The sequence below is a fragment of the Amblyomma mixtum genome, chromosome 7, assembly GCF_055824585.1.
Source record: "Amblyomma mixtum isolate Tamu chromosome 7, ASM5582458v1, whole genome shotgun sequence".
NCBI lineage: Eukaryota > Metazoa > Arthropoda > Arachnida > Ixodida > Ixodidae > Amblyomma > Amblyomma mixtum.
Genome location: NC_143018.1, coordinates 111374754 through 111397925, shown reverse-complemented (window position 1 = coordinate 111397925; position 23172 = coordinate 111374754). Strand labels below are relative to the sequence as shown.

General features: G+C 46.5%; 1 protein-coding gene across 1 annotated transcript in view; it reads left to right on the top strand.

Annotated features, from left to right (window-relative positions):
* The window catches only part of LOC149337220 (cathepsin L-like), a 55681-nt gene extending 38127 nt beyond the window's left edge, over window positions 1-17554 (top strand). The window contains exons 4-7 of the mRNA XM_089553385.1: window positions 7076-7270; window positions 12013-12178; window positions 13475-13580; window positions 17455-17554. Coding sequence (XP_089409511.1) covers window positions 7076-7270; window positions 12013-12178; window positions 13475-13580; window positions 17455-17554 — 567 coding nt within the window. The remainder of the gene's footprint in view (window positions 1-7075; window positions 7271-12012; window positions 12179-13474; window positions 13581-17454) is intronic.
* Window positions 17555-23172: the final 5618 nt, after the last annotated feature.

Below are 23172 nucleotides of genomic sequence, written 5' to 3'. Positions count from 1 at the left end.
TGCTGATACGAGGCGCATTTGTCGACACATATGGCTCATATGGTGCCCATATGAGTCAAACGAGGCACATATGAACTCGTATGAAGCCTATATGTGTTCATATGAGGCACATATACTGACAAATATAACTCATGTGGGCTGCATACGAGGCAAAGGGAGAGAACGAGTACCGTGGAGGCGCAATGCGTTCGCATTCTTCCAATTCGAGTTCCCGCAGACGATGTAACGTTTTTTAAGCTATATGTATCTCTTATATAAGCGCATGGTCAGCGCTGTCCTATCATTGAGCAAACGCACGTTATTGTTTACCCATTCCTGCTTTAATGGAGTGCTCGACACGTTGCGCCATGCATATATGTTTTGGTGCTGTTCTGCAGGTATACCGCATTAACTGCGACGCCCAAGCACATCAAGGTACAGCGTATTTAACGTTAGAGTCGAGAAGTTATTTTTATAAAATACTATTTATAGTTTTTGAAATTCAGGCCTGAAAATCGGTGCTGCATATATGTTTCTCCGACTCGCATTCTTTCATTGCACGACTGGACTTTTTACATTTACACAGAACGAAGACCACAACCTTAAAGGGGGAAATAATCGCATGCATGCATGCAACTTTGCATATTTTAGTTTAAAAAACTGAGATTTAAAAAATCTCACAGGAGGTTATGCGGGTTTTTACGAAGATATCATTATCTACGCCCCGAACTATATATGCTTATAAATAATTAACAATGTGCGAGCTATATATATATATATATATCGCGCCTATCGCCGCAATTGAGAAAACTAAGAAGTCACTATAGCAACTGCATGATGCTCCATAGCAGTCGGCACTTCAAAGTTGCGTTGCCTATTGCAGGAATTGGCCAGCTTCTAAATATGGCAAAGTCAATGCAGGGGAAACATTCGAGAAAGTGGTCCAATACTGCCAACTTCTAAAAATGGCTGAGCCAAGGCGGGTGAAACGTCCGAGAAATTGGTCCAATACTACCAACTTCTAAAAATGGCTGAGCCAAGGCGGGGAAAACGTCTGAGTAACTGGTCCAATACTGCCAACTTCTAAAAATGGCTGAGTCAAGGTTGGGAGAACGTCTGAGAAACTGGTCCAATACTGCCAACTTCTAAAAATGGCTGAGCCAAGGCTGGGAGAACAGAGGCAACGCGGGGCCTTCACAGGGCTGTCGTTTGCCAACTCAGATCCTACATTGGACCGATGTCATGTGCTGCTTGGGAAATGCCTGCTTTTGGCATCGCTTTACTGTCAACAGCATCGTCTCACAACAAAAAATATGGTCATTGTTGCGGTGCGCTCGGCAGCGGAGCTATATAGCGGACGCCAGGCGCGCAAGCCGGACCGCAACGGCCGGGCAGCGGCAGCTGAGCGGTGGTTGTGGCAAGAAATTTGCTCGTATTACAGTTGCTGCTTCTACCAGCAACTCGGCATTGTTCAACGATCCTCAAAAATGATCTATTTTCCACACTTCTTGCTCCCACAGTTTATTATTTACGTGAAGAAAAATATTCAGCTCATTTTTATGACGCCAGCGGACGGGTACCAGGTTTGCTGGCCGGCCTGCAGACTCGCTGTATTTCACATTCGCACCAGAAAAGACAAAACAGCCATGCTATCAGAAAGGCTGCCTGTTATATTCGAGCAGTGGCAGCATGCCGTGCTTTCGGCAACGACGCCGCTTGCGAACGCGCCGGGCGATGAACTGCGAGGCTTGCCGGCGGCCCTGGTCGTCGCTAAGCCTACCTGGTTTTGCATCGATTCTATCGATACCGCAGCTGAGGGAGCTTCGGAACTGCTCAGCGCTGTAAAAGGTACTACTCTCGTCACCCCTTTAACTGTGAACCTGTCCCATAATAAAATAAAGATATGCTCGATTTCTGCGACGCCAGCGGAGCTAGCAAATGCCAGCTATGCGAGCGGCGACCAGGCAGTAAATAAAGCGGTCATGGGATGAAATTTGCTTGTATCGCGGAATTAAATACTGCCAGCAACTCGGCATCAGCCAACGATCCTCAAACATGATTCATTTTTGGCATTAATCCATTCCAGTGGTTGTTATGAGCGTGAACAAATAATACTAGCGTGTTTTCCTGACGCCTGCGGCCGGCATCCAGGCTGACAGGCCGGCCCCGAGAAACGCGCCCCCACGTCATTATGACGCTGGCGCTCTGCGCGTTCGCATTCTGCCCCTTGTCAGTGCGACGCGCCGCGTGCGGCCTGCCATTGACATCGGTTAGGCGCAGGCGGCGAGCTGGCTGCTGTCAGTCGTTGTTACGCCGCTCGCAACGGCACGTCGCGCGCCCGGCAAGTAGCAGTCATGCCGAGAGCCCGCGACACCTCTGCCTGCGGGAGCCCCGACCGTGAACCTCCTAACCTGGTCGGAGTCTTCATCTCTATCGCAAGGGGTGGGTTGACTCGCAGCCCCATCTGCAAATTATGCCTAACCCTCTTCACGCTTCTGGAATATATTTTTCTGCAGCAAAGAACAGAAGCGCGGAGCCGATGTGCGCCGCGATAGCTGACTCGTTCGTATCGAGTTCATGTAAACAGAGAGTCGTCGAGATGGGCTGACCTTGCTCAGCTCGATTCTCTGACTCAAACCACCGCTGTCAAGGAACACCACATAGATAGGTTCACGTAAGCAAGGCTATGTCGAGCCGCTTATACTGAAGCCAAGGAGGATGGAGAAGCAGAACCGAAACCGAAACTGGTACCAGGTCAGTGATGTATGACCACACGCTGCAGTTTAACAGAGTGCAATTACGCGTGCGAATATTTGGAAAACCTTGTTTCACTTTCTGAATTTCTCATAAAGCTATTATTTTAGGGCAAACGAAAGTTGAAGATATCTGTACTTTTCTGAAGATCTTAAAATGACGTAGTCGAGTAGTGCGTGTGCCAGCCGACGGCGGCGCGTGGTCGTTTCATGAGCATGAAAAGGCAGCGATTTCGAACGGGCTTTATTAAATGCAGACTCAATATTGAGTCGAAATATTTCGGAATCAGCATGTCTAGTGTTTATGGAAGCAGTAAAAATTAAAACCGGGCAGATTCATTTTCTTTTCACAACCCATTTAAGGCGCACATATGAACCAGGCGTAACATATTAACAAGCACACATTCTGCTTTCTTGGTTTTGATGAGGCGCCACCTTTCCTGAGCAGCGACCGGAGAAAGGCTGTCAGGTATGAACTCGTGCAAATGCTTCAGGTGCGACGTAGGTGGCTCTTTTCTGTCCACAGAGAATGTTCCGCACCATCAAAGCTGATCGGGTTGACGATGGCTGAATCTCGTCCAAAATAAAGAGCTGCGATGCTCGTCGAGTTCAAAAGAGTCGTATAGGAAAAACACGTCTTTTTTGATGCAGTTGTTTTCATGGCGGACGAAAAAAAAGCCGCGCGCTGCCACAGCTGCTCTTGCAAGTGCGAAGGTGTCGAGAAATAGGCGGTTGAGACTTTAACGTGGCAGCGCTAAGGGTCGCATTAAGCGGAGAACCTGGCATCGTAGTTAGCATTTTGAGGATTTGGGTTCGGTACAAGTGAGGATCGGTGAGAGGTTAATGCGAGCAGAAAGAAACGCTACAAGATAGCGCGAGGCATAGTGAACAAGACTGAAACCTTTAGATGCAAGTTAGCACTTCTCTAATGGACCTCAATGCACGCGTTATGTTTGCACGCTAAATCGTTTTAATAATGTGTCACAAACAAGTTCAACATTCTACCTATTTGAGGGGAGGAAATGTAGGGTCAACCAACAAGTCTCTCGATAGGCATCCTAACCACGAATCCCATCCCCTATGAGCTTACTGCTTCGAGAATCAATCCTCGTAGTGGCGTCTACCCCTGCGAAGGCCAGCATAATGAGTTCGTTTGAGGGTCTTTCGTTTTTTCGCATTTTCTTCACAGTTATTTGACTAGTGTCGCTTACACCAATTTTCCGCGAAAATAAAGAATGACTGATGTTCCGATGTCTGCAATTAAGACCGCCGTTGCACAGCGTTTCCCCATGCGCGAGTTTATGGCGCCGGCACGTTCGCGATAACTTTGTGCCGTGGCGTCTGCGAGCCGTTGTGTCTGAGACTGATGCCACCATACGCACGGGTGTATTGCGTTTCTAGAAGACGTTAGAGTGTGCGGGAGAATAGCACAAGTCTAACAGGATATGCCCCATTTTAACGTGATAAACTCATCTGGAACTTAACTACCATGTGTCAAATTCACGGGAGGAGGTGTGTTGAGCACCTAGTTTACGCCGGTCGCTAGGCAGAGATTACGGGGTAGTCACATCTTCACTCAACAGCTATCTTACACAGCAGAGTGGAGATGGTGATCAACTAATAATTACATAAAAGAACAGATACAGGCAAAATAAACTTGGGCATTACAAGCGTAACCTGTCACTTTTGCTGGCGAAGTAAAGCCTGCTGCAGGTCTTCCAGAGACCTTTTTTTACCGCTGTACGGCGAAGGCCATGGCTACCCCATGCCAGCAAAATTCCAACTGTTTTTTCATGACAGCTTTTACCAAGCTTGATTGGGTTCCTGCTCTTTTCATGGGCCCTTCAATATGAAGAGCAGACTGGTTGTCAGTTCTGCAGGCTACGTGTCAAGCTGAAGTCATCTGTGCCGCCGCGGTGGCTCAGTGGTTATGGTGCTCGGCTGCTGACCCTAAAGATGCGGGTTCGATCCCGGCCGCGGCGGTTGAATTTCTTTGGAGGAGAAATTCGAGAGGCCCGTGTACTGTGCGATGTGAGTGCGCGTTAATGAGCCCCAGGTGGTCGAAATTTCCGGAGCCCTCCACTACGGCGTCTCTCATAGCCTTAGTCGCTTTGGGACGATAAACCCCATAAACCAAACCAAATCATCATTCTTAGAGAATGAGCAAAATAGTAGATTGACAATGAGGGGACAGTTTATCACGCCAACTTCTTCTACGTAAACCTTCTAGAAAGGGAGTTCGTAGAACGCTGCAGATCTGTAAGTGCTGTACCGCGAAAGATTTTTACGGTGACACATACGCACTGATGGTGCGAATTCCTAGACAAGCATTAGATCATGTTCGAGCAGTTGTTCCGGTCTAACTTCAGATGGTCTTAATTAAATGTGAGAAGCTCAGCTGGAATCCTGCTGCTCGTCTCAAGACAAGGAATGTACCAGTGTAAAAGATTCTATAACAACAATGTCCATAGAGCATAGAGACCATTTAGAGCAATTACACATCACACATAAGAACACATGTAACGCTAGCGGGAAGCTACAATACACAGCGATAGAGATCATACGAAAATGCACTAATGAAAGAGAGGGAGAGAGAGGCAAACAAAAACGCATATTATTTGTTGGGCGCTTGAACGGCTTGGCGACCAAAATATCATCCATCACTGCTCCATAGGCTATGCTACAGTGGCCTTAACCTGGGGAGTCATGCGTAGAGCTTTCATGAAAGCAACTAAATGAAATGAAATGAAACTGAATCGGCAGGTTCTTCGGCAAGGGCTAGCTACCGGCGCCGCTTTAGTTACTTATTTCGCACTACGGTGGGTGCGAACAAGCCCGAGCCTCCAAATTTAAACGCTCTCTAACTCTCCTGCCACGGCACGTCACCATTGGACAGGCAAGGTGAAATTTTCTAGAAGGCGCCAGTCATGTCTGCTCCAGCCAGACGTCGCCGCTTCGGAGCGAAGTGGAGGCGGCATTGCTTGAGAGGCGCAAAATAACCCGCTCTTCGCCGGTAATCGCATAATTCCACGTTTTTCGTCCATTACACTGCATGCGCAGGCACGCCCTTCCTTGCACCGCACATGGTGCATAATTGTGAGCCCAAATTCGAGCCAATTGGCTGCTGTAGCTCCGATGGCCAGCATAGCGGTGACGGCGTCATTGGTCGAGAAAGCGTGATATTCCCATATTCGGAGGTCTGATATGGAGAATCTCTCGCTACCGCTCGTTAACTTTTTCAGTGTCAAATAAACATTTTCTAACCAACCATGAGTTCTTAGTTGCTGCCTGTTGAACTAGAATTAACCCAATTTCGATGACAATTACCAGTAAAAATTTTATGTTACGTACAGGTGTCGCACCATGCGTCCATAAAAGTTCGCACAGCCCTCAAAATTTCGCCAGCGAAATAGAGAGTCGCACTGACGCTCACTGGTAAGAAGTTGCCTTGGATGCGAAACAGTCTACCATAAAAGGCCAAAACAATTGGTTATCGGAATTTGAGTCTAGCAGATTACAGGTCCTATTGAAAACTGTGGAATGAGTACATCAACTATTTTGCATGCAGTGGCTTCTATACAGAGGGAACACTTTTATATATATTATTGGCTCTGCAAGAGTAGAAGTGAGCCACCATTCGTATTGAGTATTACCATTTCTTACCATTAAGTATTAATATTTCTTAATGTGAGGAAAGAGTCTCTATTTGAAGAGAGCATTGTAATCACCATAGAATGCCCACGCTCGCCACTTCAAGCATAATATTTGGATGGCGGCAACGCATGTGTGAGCCTCTATTCATTTGGCCTGTTTTTGAGCTCATCAGTTCTCGTAGGCCACCATCATTGCCACCTATCTTAAATTCATCTGTGGTTCTTGAATGCTAATCTTGATTGGAGCCAAAGTGGGTAATCTGTTTATGCAGGTTGCACAACAAGGCCGCTGAAAAAAGACGCGAGAAATTTGGGTGCAGAGGGGTGAGGCTCGAATCAGAAAGCACTCCTTTTGTGCCAAGGTTTTTGTGTCAGGGTTAACAGCGGTTAACAGCCACGCCGTAGGCGGCGCGGTAGCTCTGTTGTTCCCGAGGTAAAGCTTTGCTATAGGACAATATGCATGGTGAACTATTTCTAACTAGGAAATGAACAATGCCTACATTCCTGTTTGTTAATAATGCGTCGTAAATACCAATGCACGATACCGCACCAAAAATTACCTAACGCGGAAAGAGTGATCTGAACGGTCACTTGCGACGAACGCTGTTGAGCAGATGCGCCAAAGAAAGCTTAGCTTGCGCTGAGTAAGTTAGCAGTAACGTCTACGGAATTTCTTTCTCTGTTATTCAGACAGGGTCCCTCGAAGGCCAGCTTTTCAGGAAGACTGGTAAACTCGTGTCCCTGAGCGAGCAAAACCTTGTCGACTGCGTGGAAGAGGATATCAAAAGCTCTAAGTGCCGCAGTGGGAGCCCCAAATCAAGCTTCGTTTACATATTGAACAACGGAGGCATCGAAACCGAGGAGAGCTACCCTTACGTTGCAAGAGTAAGTATGCTCCTTGAAATAAGCAAGCGCAGTATTCCGCAAGGCAATGACTTCCGCACCCTTACACTGGAGAATAATACTGGCCCAAGTTAGCTATCAGTGATTATTGGGCCTCCTAAGCATAATTCTCCACCATAAATCGGAAGGCTCGATTTCAAAATAAGCATGCTTTGATGCAATGGTTGAAAATTTGGGGGCCGTTTTTAGATCGCCTGTTGCTGGTTTTGCGCAGGCCATTATTACTCGCCCATCTCAAAAAGGGACCATAAGGTTAAGAGGGCTCCGTTTTATCTAGCAATGTTTTATTTCTATGAATTAATGAAACTAGCCGTCGATGTCCCACATAAGTTCTGCACGTCATGTATGCACTACGGGATGTGAACCCGTACACATAGAGAGCATAATGTACGACTGCCTTCATTCAGGAATAGTAGGATATTGTACCTGCCAGTTCGCAAAAAGGGTAAAAATCCTGTATTGTCCCCAGATATGTGAGACGAAACACGTACGTATGAATTACGGGGTTGTCAAGTCAGTTATAAAATTTTTTGCACTTGCCTACATCCTTACAATTTCCAAAATGACCAGTTCATATAAAGGCATAAAAAGCATCAATATGGTGAGAGGAACGTCCTTCAGCGTTTCATCTTTTACAGTGGCCTTCATAACCAATTTTTCATTGCGCACGGTGTCGGATATCATCGCATATTCAGGCTTCCTCCTTCCTCTCTCAGATCAAGTTCATGCTTTGGACATCAGCTGTCACCAATCTCCAACTAAACACGAGCTTTTACCGTACTGCACTGCTGGCGTGCTTAGGTACACATTATTTGTAAGAACAAACGCGGCAATTCTTTGGCGTAATATATTTCACTTTATTTTGTTCAAAAAGTACATAGCGGCAGAAATATACTTTGTTGTCAGTCGGTGACAAACCATAAATCAAAAAGTTATTCACCACAGCAGTCTTGTCAAGCGTCTGGCAACGACAGAGCTATTTTTTATTGCACCATAAAGCCGAAACAACTTTTATGCAACAATTTCGTTTCTATTCTCTCGAAAGGAATTTCGACAAAATGGGACACAACAGGATGCGGCACGTTGGCCCGCTGCCGTAGTACATTCGCGCGCCTTTTCCCGTCCAACGGCGTCGTTCTCACAGCGGCAACGGGCAGCTCATTTAGAAGTCGTTGGGTGCTCAAAACATATTGACATAAAAAGTTGTGCCCAGAGCCTATTCAGAAAAAAGTGGGCAGTGAAAATTTTTGCATGTTATTAATTCTAGGCAGTGGCACGTTACCGTCACGCCGAAGTTCACTAGCTTGTTCCCAAGGATTTTTTATTTCTCGCTCTGTAGATGAAGCACCGCGAAAGAAAACATTCGAGATACGATATTATGCGCATAAAGCGCTTGCTACTAAAGCAAGGGTTGCGTGCAATTTGCGTGCGAGTGTGAGTGCTTGCGTCCTTGCGTACGTGTGTGTCGAGGGCTGTATTGCGCGCCATTTTGTGATCTGCTTCGGTTAGCATGTCGCACTATTAAGCCGAAGCCTGTCCCCCAAGGCGATGTCTGCTGATCAAACAGGTGCTTGGGCGAGTTGGTAATCCAGTGAGAAGAAACAGCGCGAGTTGAGGCTGGGGCCAAGGAAGGCACAGCGCTCTTCCTTGTGTGTCTTCTTTCGTCCACGTCTCAAATGAAGTTGCTTCTACTCTATGGATGAATGTTTTTTTAGGATGCTCGTTTCCCAACAAGTACTTTACAGCACTATTCCTGCTATAGAGAGCTAAAACTCCTAGCAGATAGGTATTAGTGCTTGGCTATTCCCCGAACTGTAGCTTACTCTTTAGGTCTAGTGCATTCGGTGCAGCGTGAGCCAATCGTGTTACACTTGTAAAGAGGAAAATGATAGGCAGCTGCGGCGGCGGAGCTTACATGCTACGCTATGCGAGAGCGCCAACTGTTGTGGCCCTGCACCTGTCTTTACCTGCTCTACCCGGCCATTGCACAAGATCTTCGCCTACGAATACAGCCCGTTTCACTCAATAATCGCTGAACGGTTGCCCTGAAGCTGCCCTATTTTCTCTTTCCGCGGGTCTCGCGTCCGCACCGACACTCTCGTTGGCAATGCTCAGCGTGGCCTTGCCATGCTAAGAATTCTTTCCTCATTCAGTTAAGAGGAACCTGACACCGGTTTGGTGCATTTTGGCAGCCTTAGAATGGTCACTACCTAACCTAAATTTTATTTAATAACAAGCAGCGTATTGATTTGTTAATGCGTTAGCATCAGAGCAGTCATTGATAGGAGAAATGGCGACCGCCGTCTTCAGTAGCCCACCCGTATCCGAACTTAGTATACTACCTCGAATATAACAGACCACCTCGGATGTAACAGTGTATTGACCAGAGATATAAGGAACCTATGTGGCCACCTTTGATACAACGACTTTAGTGCGTAAACCTCAGATATAATGACAATTTGGTCGCTAACGCATTCAAACGATCCACCGAAGATAGCCTAAGAGTTTAACGCTTGGCCTCTAAGTATTTTTGTCCGAAACTGCGAAGTGGTCTCCAGAACGTGAAACTAAGTAGTATCGTTCCTACAGGGTCTGTTCTGAAAGTAGTAGGACTGGTTTTTTCCAGGGCGAACGTGCGGACGCGAGGCAGTCTGCGCGCGCAGGATCCGTGAAGGGGAATACTGGAAACGCAGGGAAAAATCGGCAGTCGGCTCTCGGCCGTTGAAGAGAGCAGGTCGCTTGTACTGTGAACCCCTATAGAAGCGACTCGTCACGCAGAATAATGGAGCGTTTACTAGATCAGCGATACGCGATAAAATTTTCTGTAAAGCTTAGTAAAACGGGCAAAGAGACTCACGACATGATTAAGCAGGCTTACGGTGATGCTGCCATGGGTAGATCAGGTGTTTTTGAGTGGCACAAGCTGTTCCGAGAAGGTAGGGAAAGAGTGGAAGATGACGACCGCTCTGGACGCTCTTCGACCAGCAAGACCAACGAAAATGTGTTGCGAGTGAAAAATTTACTAAACAGTGATTGTATGATGAGAATCAAAATAATTGTGAATGACTTGAGCATTCCTCAAACCCAAGTTTTGTGATTGTGACAGAAAACTTAGCCATGAGGAAAGTGTGCGCGAAGTTGGTGCCGCGTGCGTTGTCAGAGGAGCAAAAGGCCAACCGGAAAGCGATCTGCCAGGATCTTCTTCGTCATGTGAATGAGGACCCCGATTTTTTAGAAAATGTAGTGACCTGTGACAAGACGTGGGTGTCTGAATACGACCCGGAGAGCAAGCGGCAGAGCTCATAATGGCACACCGCTTCTTCCCCACGCCCCAAGAAAAAGCAAAGGTCGATGCTCATTTGCTTTATTTATTGACATGGAGTCACCTCCAAAGAGTTCGTACCACCCGGACAAACAGTTAATGCAGTTTTTTACGTGAAAATTCTCAAAAGACTGCGAAAACGCATTGTTCGTGTCTGCCCAGCCATCGCAAACATTTGGCGGCTTCACCATGATAACGCGCCGAGCCACACAGCGTTCCCCGTAGTGGAGTATCTTGCCCAGCACTAGGTGGCAACGCTGCCTCAGCCCCCCTACAGCCCCAATTTGGCCCCGTCAGACTTTTTTCTATTCCCACGAATAAAATCGACGCTCAAGGGGAAGCATCACGGATCGAGCGGTCTGTTCAACAGGCTGTGACGAGGGAGCTAAACAGCATTCCGGTCGACGCGTTCCTGGAGGCGTTCCAAAACTGGAAAACTCGTTGGCAGCAGTGTGTAGATACGGAAGGGTGCTACTTTGAAAAATTCTAATCATTTGTACTATTCACATGAATAAATTTGTTTTTAAAAAATTTAGTCCTACTAATTTTTTGAGAACAGACCCTGTATAACAGTACTTTCACATCTGCAGAGTCGTTGTGAATTATCTACTTTGATCTGGTCAGTGGTGAGCCGTTTAGGTCAATCAGCGCTGTGAAGGCAAATAAAAAATTGGGTAGTGGTTTATCATTGGTAACCACGAAATATTGTGCGTAAGCGCAATCATTTTTGCAGGTGGTCACCACAGTCAAGGTGCCTGGAAGAGCGGTTGAGGTTGGTTGGTTGGTTGGTTGGTTGGTTGGTTGGCCTCAAGTAGAATGGCACATACCCACTACGGGGGAGTGGCCAAGACACAGGCGGTTGAGGTTCCACTGAACCAGGCGAACAGTTATGCGTGTCTTCAACTTTTTCATCGTCAGTGAGAATTTTCTCAGTGCTCGCGGGCATGCAGCCTATGCTCCAGTGCCGTATTTCTGCAGCAACGATGTTAAAGCCAACGCGTATTGCTTTAGCGCTATGTTTCTGCCACAACGTTGTCCATGCCAACGCAAGCAGCGCACACCTTTGTCACTGCCGTCACATAGCTCAAAACGCGAATATTAGTTGGATAGAAGAATTAGTTGATGAGGAAGACGATGTACAATGCGCAACATAATATTGTCTTGCAGTTTAATAGGAGGCGTAATCGGCTGCAGCGATAGCGTAGTGCTCTCATGCAGTGGACAGCGAAGCTGAGCTGCTCTTACCGCCGCGGGTTCGAATCCCAATCACGGCAATACTTATTTTATTCATGGTCCGACCAAGGTTGCCCTCAAGGTCAAGCGTCAGACAAACTTGAGCCGGTTTAAGCTCTTAAAGCAGTGCTTTTGCACTAAAATGAAACTTCTCTTTCTGCGTATCTAGAGGCAACGGTGCAAGTTCAATAGGGCCAACGTGGGTGCCAATGTTACGGGCTACGTGAAACTCAAGAAGGGCTCCGAGGAGGAGCTGAAGGTCGCCGTTGCGACTGTTGGGCCTATCTCGACATTCATTGATCCCACCCACCATGCACTGAAGTTTTACAAATACGGTAAGCACCCCGATAGAACCTCTTTAAACTCGATGCGTGTTTTTGTAGCGCATGCATGAACATTGCGTTTATCTATAGATCACGTGAAACGAAGTGTATCAGAAGTGCTGCAAAGCTCTAGCTTCCTCTCCCGATTGCTTTGCTACGGGATAACTTTGGGCTCCCAAATAGGCTAAGGAAAAAGAAAAAAAAAGCACAGGATTCAGGACTGCTATCTGCTCGTCGGCCTTAAGAAAGGTACGCTTTGTGAAAACTAAGCTGTGATTGCTATCTGCGAATTGTTTACAGTGTTTTCTGCAATAAGCTGAGAAGCATAAACTTCATCTCGCTTAGCGAAAGAAAGTCAGATTCATTTTGAGAAAAATTCGTTCATTGGAATCGTTCATTGGAAACGATACAGAGTTTTTTCTTTTACGCGTCTTCACCAGTATGTTTAGAGAAAAAAACCGCGCCAGCTCTCAGCCGCCGCTGTGGCTCAGTGGTTATGGTGCTCGGCTGCTGACCCGAAAGACGCGGGTTCGATCCCTGTCGCGGCGGTCGAATTCTTGACGCCCGTGTACTGTACGATGTCAGTGCACGTTAAAGAACCCCAGGTGGTTGAAATTTCCGGAGCCCTTTACTACGGCGTCCCTCACAGCCTGAGTCGCTTTGGTATGTTAAACCCCATAAACCAAACCAAACCAACCAAGACTGCAGTCTCGGTTCTGTGAGTCTCCATGGCCGTTTGGTCTTCAGTCTGGCAGTCTTGATGTCATAAGTAGCATAAGAGAGTTCCCTCACAGTGTCCGCACTTACCTTTGCATGGCGTGCCACGCCACACTCGCGGTAATACAGAACGTACTACGTTCGCCGCTATGGACGACGGTGGCCATGGTGAACACTCTCAATATTTGGTTGCACGCAAGCATTATTACTCTAAAAAGCCGAAGATTGGACAGCCATCGCCGTAGCTCAGTTGGCAGAGTATCGAACGTGAAATTCTTAGGTCAAGGGTTGCATTTACTGCGGTTGAAGTTGCATCTGAACTTCCTAAGTTGAAATTTCAAGTTGCACATTTCTGTGGTTCTTTTAAAGATCTTCTCTTTCTTTTTGGTCTGCCAGTTTCCAAATTTATACATACCCTTACCCTTCCCTTGTGTAGTGTCTCCAGGCTTTTATGTGACAAACGAATTGAACGAAATAAATAAATTCTGCTGGTAAACAGTGCCGAAGAAGCGTGTGCCCTTAAAAGTCTCAAAAAGTAAAACGATCAGGCTAATTAGCAGAGACTGTTTTGATGATGCATTCATTGTGCAGGTATCATCGACGAGCCAAGATGCACGACCACTCGTCTAATTCATGTCGTCCTTGTGGTCGGCTACGGGGTCAAACACGGAAAGAAGTACTGGCTCATAAAAAACAGGTTGAGTGCCCTCTCTCTAACGAAGCGAATAATTTTGGCGCCAAATGGGAGAGAAAACAGGTACAGTGAGCCCCAATATAACAGCACTCTATGCTTTCCCTGCGGCCTACGGCGACTCTAGTCACATGCTCTGGCCAGTGCCTTTTGTAATACCGCAAAAACTGTACCGATTACTCTCGAGGCAGCATAAAAATGATGAACACATTCCTACTGCAATACTGAAGATGAATTTTGGTTTAGTTTAACGCATACTTCGTGCTGCGCTTTTCAGCGCCGTTTCGTTCTTCTTTATTCCTTCTGTCCTGTCTTTTGTTTCAAACCAAACGCTCTCTTGTAAATTGGAATGGCTTACTCGCATGCTGTACTGAGCTATCCCTGCTTGGAGCCTAACAAGCGGCTAGCTCTGAAGAGCGGCTGGAAAAAATGTTCATATCATTGTTATTGTCTTCAAGGCCATACAGAAAGTGTAGAGAATTGGTCGAAATAGAATGCAATGCGAAAGAAAGGTATTAGTGCAGGAAAGGCTGTTCCTATTCGCGTAATGTATGGTGACATCATATAGAAAATATGGTTCTCGAAATTGGAAAATACCTCACTTACCGGACAGAAGTACCTGACGATGGTTGACGACATTTTGTAACAAAAAATGTCCTTGAATTGGCTGGTAATGCAGCACTGAAAGATATTACAACTTCTGAACTGCGGTCGCATACCATTGAGGCCGATTTCCCTGACTGAGTGGCAAATATGTTTTTTAGCTGTTATGCTCGTAAGCGGCAAGCCTCGTCGGGTTGGGCCTCTTATTTTTGCCTTTGAGTGTCGAAGGATTTCCGCCTTTTTCAAGAAGTTTAGCCTGGTAGCAGTCACTGCAGAGTCATTTAAGTACGTAACCACCTTTCACTCTTTCGTAGCAGCAATCAGCAGTCAGTGTAACCTATTAGTTCTTTGCCGCATGAAGAATTTTTTTTTGTTCCTTAACACCTCATGCATGGAATCGGGGAAACCGTCACTGTTCAGCCGTAACATGCATGCGACAGCTGTCGATGCGGTTTAGTTCATTTTTCAGCTGGTTCGCTCCGCGTGTTTGAAACTAAAAAGGCGCGAATGGGACGATGACAAGAAGGAACGTAAAGCAAGAGGACGGGAGCATATCCTGTTGCTGTACGTTCCTTAGCCTCACCCCATCACGCCTTTTCTTTTTCAAACATAGCTACGAACCAACTAGCCCAAAACAAAGTACTTCTAGACCGCTTCGCGTGCGACCTTGGCAGATCGAGTCTTCCTGGTAGGTTATTGTTCACTGCTGTCCGTCTCGCCTACGCCCTCCATGCAGCATTTCAAAGCACTCTTAGAAGGCTGACGCTGCTGTTCCCGCTCTTCTAAGCTGTTAAAGCCCGCTCACACTAGCGGCAAACTTCCCGCAGGGGCGCAGCGTCAACGGCGCCGCTGCGTCGCAGCTCCTCGGAATCACGCTCACACTGCGCGCGTTTTCTCGCTGCGGTTGTCTTGGAATGTAGAGAGGAGGCGTTGAGAGAGGGCAAAACAACCGCCGAGTGCCCCGCAGGACGCGCGCAGCCTCCGCCTCTGCCGACGGGGCCACTGAACTGGGTTTGACGTCACGGTTCATGGTCGGCCCCCATTGGTTCTCGTCAGCGGCGCGGGATAAATAGCTCCCGGACCCATCGCTCTGCGGAACGGCACAGCAGCCTGTCTGCGGGAGAAAAACCGGCTTGTGCAGGAAGCGCCACGCGGAAAACGTTCTGCGTTGCGCGTTTTCCCACCAGTGTGAGCGCGCCTTTACACGTTTAAAACGCACTTACTGCACAGGGGCACGCACTGTGGTGTCATCGCCATAGTATGCCTTGACCTCAAGTCTCCGGGTTTTCCTGACGACAAATGAAACTATTGCGTGCTCACTAAAAAGCACCCTGCCTTTTATAAAAAGGAGTGCGCTACTCCCTAACTCCCTTCTAACTCCTCTCTGTTTGGAGTGTAGGCCTGCTGCCATGGAATGAGCCGGAGGCACAGTATCGGTGTCGAGGCAACTCTACCGCCTTGGAGGCGCACAATAAGCTACAGTAGATTTTCTTAAACAGACCTGCATGTTACGCAAGAGTGGTGACAATGTTCTACCGAGCCTACAAATGACACTGAAGTTTTAATTGGTTTGGTTTGGTTTATGGGGTTTAACGTCCCAAAGCGACTAAGGCTATGAGAGACGCCGTAGTGAAGGGCTCCGAAAATTTCGACCGCCTGGGGTTCTTTAACGTGCACTGACATCGCACAGTACAAGGGCCTCTAGAATTCCTCAATTACATATTTGATAAGCAGTGTCCTCTCTTGCCCTTTATCCGCTGTGAAAGAATGCTGACCAAAGCATTTGGAAACTTGAGAACGAGAACATTACCGTATTTAAAAAAAAAGGAAGAAGGTCTCCCAAAAAAACTTTCAGTGGTTCAACGCTGCTGAACCGAATGTGGAGCGACAGCTCCGGTGATATGACACACAACGCTGGTTTCAATGTTTTATTATTACCAGGCCCTCCCGAGTGCTTTGGCTTTGGGCGACCGGGCGTTGCATCGAGCAAACCAGCGTTTCGTTCAACGTATCTAAGTACACCGGCGTTCTAGCAGAACGAATTTCCATGCCCTGCGTGCGATGTCAGTGCACATTAATGATCGCAAGGTGTACCAGGTGGTCGAAATCATTCAGGACCTCCTCTGCGGCACCTCTTTTTCATTTCTTCTTTCACTTCCTCTTTTAGGCCTTCTCTTACAGTGCGGTTCGGGTGTCCACCTAGATGGAAGACGGTTACTGCGTCATTTCCTGTCCTCAAAACCAATCTTCATTGTCATGCGAGGCGGGGGCCGCGTTTCGTTGGAAGCGGAACGCAAAATGGTGTGGCTGAACTCGGCTGAGCCAGGTTATACGGAGCGAAAGGCAACCGAACCACGAGTGGCCGATGTCGACGCGGAGACATTGGCAGCATTCGCTGCCCTCGTTAGTTTGAGATACTCTTGTTGCCTGTGCCGCTGCTTCTCCAGACGTACCTTCCTCGCGACTTATCTCTAGCCATCGCGGCTTCGTGACACACTCTGTCGTAGGGATCGCTAGAAGCAGCCCTTCGCCTCCAATGCTCAGTCGAACTACTTGTCCCGGTGACCGGTTCTGGCTACATTTGGCAGCGGTGTCTAGACGGCGAGCGCTGGCCTTATTCAGCAAGAGCGAATCACGTGGTTAGTCACTTGACACAACTTGCGAGAGCGAGCGGTCGGAGAGGCGGTTGGCGTAGCGGCGGAATGAGCGGTAAGAGCTGCGACAAGTCACGTGGTATAACGTCACAACCAAACCTCCAGCGCGCATCCAGTTAGAGGCGAAATCCGGGCTTGATTTGACTTTCAGCTTTGCATACGAGAAGTGCAGTTTTCGCTCCAAAAATGACGTCACCTGAAGGGGCAAAAAAAAAAAAAAGCTTTGAAGGATCTTGTCAGTTATTATGCGAGTAGCCTCATGGCTCGTTCTAAATTTAGAGCAGAATGTGAGCACAGAAATCTTCATTCACGAAGCCATTTAAACTGCGGAAATTAGATTGTGTTGGAAGATACAATAATAGCTGCCTCAACGCTAAAAAAACAGAAACAGCTGAAAATTGTTGCACGTTGGGGTCAATGGCTCAGGTTATTCCAGGAAACTACATACAGAATTTTGCCCGCTGAAAAGTTTCTTCTCGATATGCACTTTCCTCGCCTCCTGCAGCAGTAGTTAAATGCGATAAAAGATCAATCTTTTGCTACCATATTATGCATCGGACTCTTCTCGCAATGCCTGGAAACATTTATCAAGGCGCTTAACTGCACATATTTATGGCTTGCAGCTATGGACGCCGCTGGGGACGCAACGGTTACGCAATGATGTCGCGCGACAAGAATAACCAGTGCGGCATTGCGTCGAGCCCATCGTATCCTCTCGTTTAGTCAAGAGCGTTGGATCGAGAAGAAACAAAAAATAAACGACAAAAGTTCTGGCCGCCAACAAATTTGTCACTTCTTTTGTCTTCTTCTTGGTTTCGCGGAAAGCTGATGGACATCGCTGGGAAGATTTGAAAACCTTCCCAGCAATCTACTGTTGCGAACTTCAACTCACTCGCATCTCTCTTAGAACGTGTTAATCGCCTTGTATTAGCAACATTACGACCTTGATGTCCCTGAGATGATCAATTCTTACTTTGTATTTACTTGTGCCTATGCTTGTTTTCCTTTTTCTATCCGCTATTGTTAGCTTTATACCTTGTATCCACTCCTGCATAGGCCCGAGAAGGGCCGGAAGTGTTTGAAAATGAATAAATAAGTAAATAATACATTAATGAATAAGTAAATAAACAAAAAGTAAGGAACGCGCTCTCTATGCAAAAAAAGAAAACAAATCACCGCAATCAGCGCAGACAGCTGTACACCTTAGTGTGGTCTACTTAAGACTCATTATGCTCCAGTTCTGTAGTCAGTAGTTATTTGCGTTACTCTGAATGTAACCATAATAAGATAAAATTTGAGGGCGTTTACGACGATTTCAAATAAAATAAAAAGCAGCTTTACACAGAAACGACTGCAATGAGGTGAAGGCACGACATATATATATATAACGCGCCATCGATGCATAACATGTTAAGAGAGCTGGATGCGCAGCATCACTGGTTGGTTCCGCAAACCGGCATATCAGTGGTTTATAAAAGCAACATTCGTAACTGAATATGCCATCTAGTGTGCGTGAGCATATTCTCATCCTTCTTCTCCGCTCCTCGTCCCCCATCACAACCCTCTTTCTTCTCTTCTTCCGCTTACCCAGTGCAGAGTAGCTGGCCAGATGTCCATTTTCGCGGCCGACCTCTTCGTTCTCTTTCATTAAATTTATCTATCCCTTCATAACTTACCATTTTGCAAATGAAACACCCAGGAATTGTAGAACTCTTAACATGCCTCCATGCACTTAAATTTGTCTTTGTTCAGGAAAATAGGCTACACCATGCTTACTTCAACTAAAACACGTCTCCTTTAAGCGAAGGTTTCCTTACTGCTCCACGAAATTCGCACCGCTGTTACTTTACTTCACAGATAACACGACCAGCGCTCTGTGTCCATCGCGCTGTTCAGCAGCAACAGCTGCGCAACGTAGCATAGCGCATTGAGCCGAGCACAGCGCATGCATTGCTTTGTCCCAGCTGTGTTCAAACCAATGCGATGAACACAAATATGATGCGAGAGTCAGACATCGAAACGCACGTGAATTTTTCACTATCAGAGACTCTAGATTTTCATAGGTACCGTCAATGCCTCCCGTCCGACAGACGCATCAGCTCAGCCGACAAGCCAAGATGCTTTCTTTTTACATATTTAAAAGACATTGGACATCTTGATAAGCTCTAAATTCACTTGCACGTTACCTTCATGCATTCTTCATGCAGTGAACTTCGTCAGCCCATTTGTCGGACTATGCGCTCCATCATTCCATAGGTTACATCAATACTCGCCATTGCATCCTTAGTACCCATTTCATGGCCGCATTTTATCTTCGGTTTTTTTTTTTTACCTCTTCCACGCTGCTCTCCTTCTGTCTTTTTCTCCCAAATTCCCCTTCCTACGCAGAGTAGCATGCCAGCGATTTTTAAACGCCGGCTAAATTCTCTGCATTTCATTAAAGAGTCTCTCTCTCTCTCTCAAGATGCTTTTGTAGTGGTGCAGAGATAAATCTGCGCAACTGGAAAAATCTAGCTCACTTCCGAATAGAACCTCTGGTATGATGTCCTACTAGACATAAAACGGGGGACTTGCTTGAATCAGCATTTTACGCGTAACTGGCCTAACCTCTATCGCGTATTTCCGGCGTTAGCTCTTGGGGCTCACCAACAAAGTTTATATACGTCGGCCGTCACCAAAGCTAAACTAGAAATTGGGCTTTCTCGCTCAATCCTACATGCGAAATGTGGCGTCCTTGAACAAGTTTCTTCTCGTTGGATCAAATCGGTACGTATATTCGTTTCATCTGCAATGCTGTTTTCCTCCCCATGGTGCCAAAAAACTCGAAGAAACAATCGTCCGGAGTGGGGTAGGAATTGGCAGCTATAACGTGTAGAAATTGCAATCGAACAACCTTGTAATATATTCTAACATGAAAAACTCTTAGAGCACGACGGGTTTTAAAAATTGGCTTAGTAGCACGGAGTCACCACTTCCATTGATCGATTAACAGAACGTTTCTATTCATCGGCAGTAGTAAAGTGTCCCAATTTGCTATGTCAAAATTTTTTTAACGTAAGCACGTAAAGATTTATGAATCCTGTTAAACAAACATTAAAGTTATGCTGATTTGTTGGTTGTGAACAGCGCTTAAGCAAAACAACAGATAAAGCCGCACATCTGGCTGTAAGGCTCACTACCTTTCCAAGTGTGACATGTCCTAGATCCATCATCTGAGAAAAAGAAGAAGAATCTCCTAACTTTAATTTCACAATATGGTATTTTCACTTTCGCACATGATTCGCTACGATCATCTGGGTTTTTATGCACCAAACCCTTCCTTTTGACGTGCCAAACGTAGCCATAATCTTACTCTAGGGCTCAGTCCTTTGTGGTCTGCGTCACAGAATTTCTTTATTAAATGCACTACTAAACAGAGCCTGGCGAACGCGGATACTTTTGATGAGCTTCAAAATTCTTGGCCTGACATGGCTGAGCACGACCTTGTGCACACTCGTCTGGTGGAAAAGAGATCCTATGCTATCGAAGCTGCAATGTGTTATATAACTCTTGCTTTCCAAAACACGTCCCAGACTGGTATGTGCCAGCAGTGGCCACCTATTTCGGGGCGCCAAAGGCGTCGTTCCTTCTCGCGTGCATATTTTCGGGATGTGGTATGAAGAATTCATGGACCACGGTGGATGGCACCTAATTTTGCTTCGGTTCGTGCTCACTGCCTCGGGATTGTTGGAGCCAGTCGCCACTCGACGCTCCTGAGTCCGTTTCAAAGCGATCGTCGGCCCCGATCAACAGCAGGACGATGGCGGGAATCAATGAGATCGGTTTGGTTTGGTTTATGGGGTTTAACGTCCCAAAGCGACTAAGGCTATGAGAGACGCCGTAGTGGAGGGCTCCGGAAATTTCGACCACCTGGGGTTCTTTAACGTGCACTGACAACGCACAGTACACGGGCCTCTAGAATTTCTCCTCCAAAGAAATTCAACCGCCGCGGCCGGGATCGAACCCGCGTCTTTCGAGTCAGCAGCCGAGCACTATAACTACTGAGCCACCGCGGCGGCATGAGATCGGAAAAGAAATCTAGAGCTGCCTTTCTTAAACAGTCAAGCTGCCATGGTGTTGTCCAGTTTCGTCACAAAAATGAATTGAAAAGACAGCATTCCTGATGCGAGGTTCGTTCAGAATTATTCAGCTTAAATACCCATTAACTTCTCAATTCTTTTTCATGAAAGTGTGGACGCTGGACAAATCAGCACAAGCATGAAAAAAATTTTAAATCTTTCGAATGCTTTTAGGTGACTGACCACCTAAATTCAGAATTGAACGGGATGCCGCTGAAGAAAAACATGTCGAATTAGAGAGACTGCCTTTTCGCGTAGACTCATATCTCATTCGTAGGTACCCGGATCGCTTAAGTAGCATCAGCATTTCAAAAAGTTTAGCCTAACTTAGCGCCAGGGGGCGTTGGAGAAGAAGACGAGGCTGCGGGAAGCAAACACAACCATTCAGCGGCTTCTGAACGACTTCTTATTAAAGGTATGACGCTTTCTGTTTATTGTAGCGGTGCGAACGGGAACTTAATGAAAAATTTTTCGTATGATTCGCTATGATTTTTAAACATAGCCTCCAGTTTCTGCTCGTAACCAAGGTCGTAATACGAGGCCAGACACAACAAGACACAACTCAAGCAGCACAATTGCAAATGACTGGTTTCACATTTGTCCCCTGTGTGACCGGCAATTGACAATACGTTTCCAATATTGAGCCGATTGCCTATGCTGCCTTGCTAGGGCTGGTATCCACCGGCGTCAGCGCTGCCGACATTTTGTCATGGTTGCGGCGTTACGTGGGTTGGACCTACTGTACAAGCGGCCATGGTGCCCGGCCTAAGTGCGACGGAGAGATTGCCATGCCTGCCCATTACAGCTTCTGAAAAATGAATCCGATGTCAGTGTCCGCCGCAGAAGCCACCTAAAAAAAAAAGAAACTTCAAACGCTACTGTCTTCATTAAAGGGCAGCTCCCGGTGCGCCGAGTTTACTATATGCAGTGAAGCGCCGTGTAGGTGTTACTCGCCTTCCTGACGACTTCCATCAAGTTTGTAAACCACGCGACATTTCATTCTGCTGGGAGTCAATTTTAAAGTCTTCGCACCATGGCCTCAGTTGAGGCCATACCTACGGCCAACAGAACATTTGTGCTCCACATAAATTACCCGCACGTTAATATCTACTCCCAGGTTAATTAAAAAATTCCACTTCGGCCGCCTCAGGCACTTATTGAAAGATTCTATCGCTTAGAGTCACTACTTCAGCCGTTCAGTGCCTCGTACAAGTACTTTTATAGCCATGTTTACAACGCCATCGCTCGTGGCGACAAGCATCCTGTTTGGCCGCAAACTTAGTGTCGGTTTAGGTTTGGTGCTTTCGCTTTTTAAACTGGTTCCCTTAGGTTTATTGAAAGACTTTTTGCTGTAGGAGATATAATCAGACTCTAAGGCTGTCAACAAAAAATGTTTAAAATATCTCTACATAAACCGTTTAAGAAACCTTAAAGTGCATTTTAAGGATTTTGTGGGACCAAACATGAACCATAACTGAAGAAAATCGTATTGATACAATGAAATGAGGGCCAAGCTCAAGACGCAAGGCCAGCGTACACCATCATACAAGCAGAGAAACATATTTCATAAAGAAAGTGGCTTCTTTCCCATGACCAATCCCTCCTTATCACTACCTGACGAAGATATTGCCTTTTTTGAACGGACGAATTCCCCTGATTTCATTTCTGAACCCTTTTTCTACTTTCTCAGGTATATCTTACCCTTCTTACAGCCAACCTCTGTACCTGTTGCTTGTGCATATTCTTGTAGCGATTATAGAGAAGCTGAAACGAAAAAATACAATTCTGGACCTGTTGATAGGTTGAACTGCAACGTTTCAAGAGAATAGTCAGCAACCATCCAGGATGCCTTGATGAGAGAGTACAGCCAATGGGGCAGTGGTGAGGTTGTGAACCCGTGAACTTCAGTGCACGTCAACGCGGCATGGCAGACTAGAGCAAAACACGAGACCAAGACCAACAATGCCCGGGTTGTTCCCTTCCCAAGATTGAATACTTAATGGAACCACCGTCTGTACGAGACAGACATGTCACAATACAGAATACACAGAAAATAGAAGGGCTGCTTCGTTTCATCACCATGGTAAATTTGAAAAGGCTACATTTTAGTACGAATGGAGTCAAAATAAAATTAACCATGCACGGCTGGATGTTTGAGGCAGTGTTAGCCGCGAAAGTACGCTCGAGAAACCGTGTCATCGGCCTGACACATACTTTTTCCTT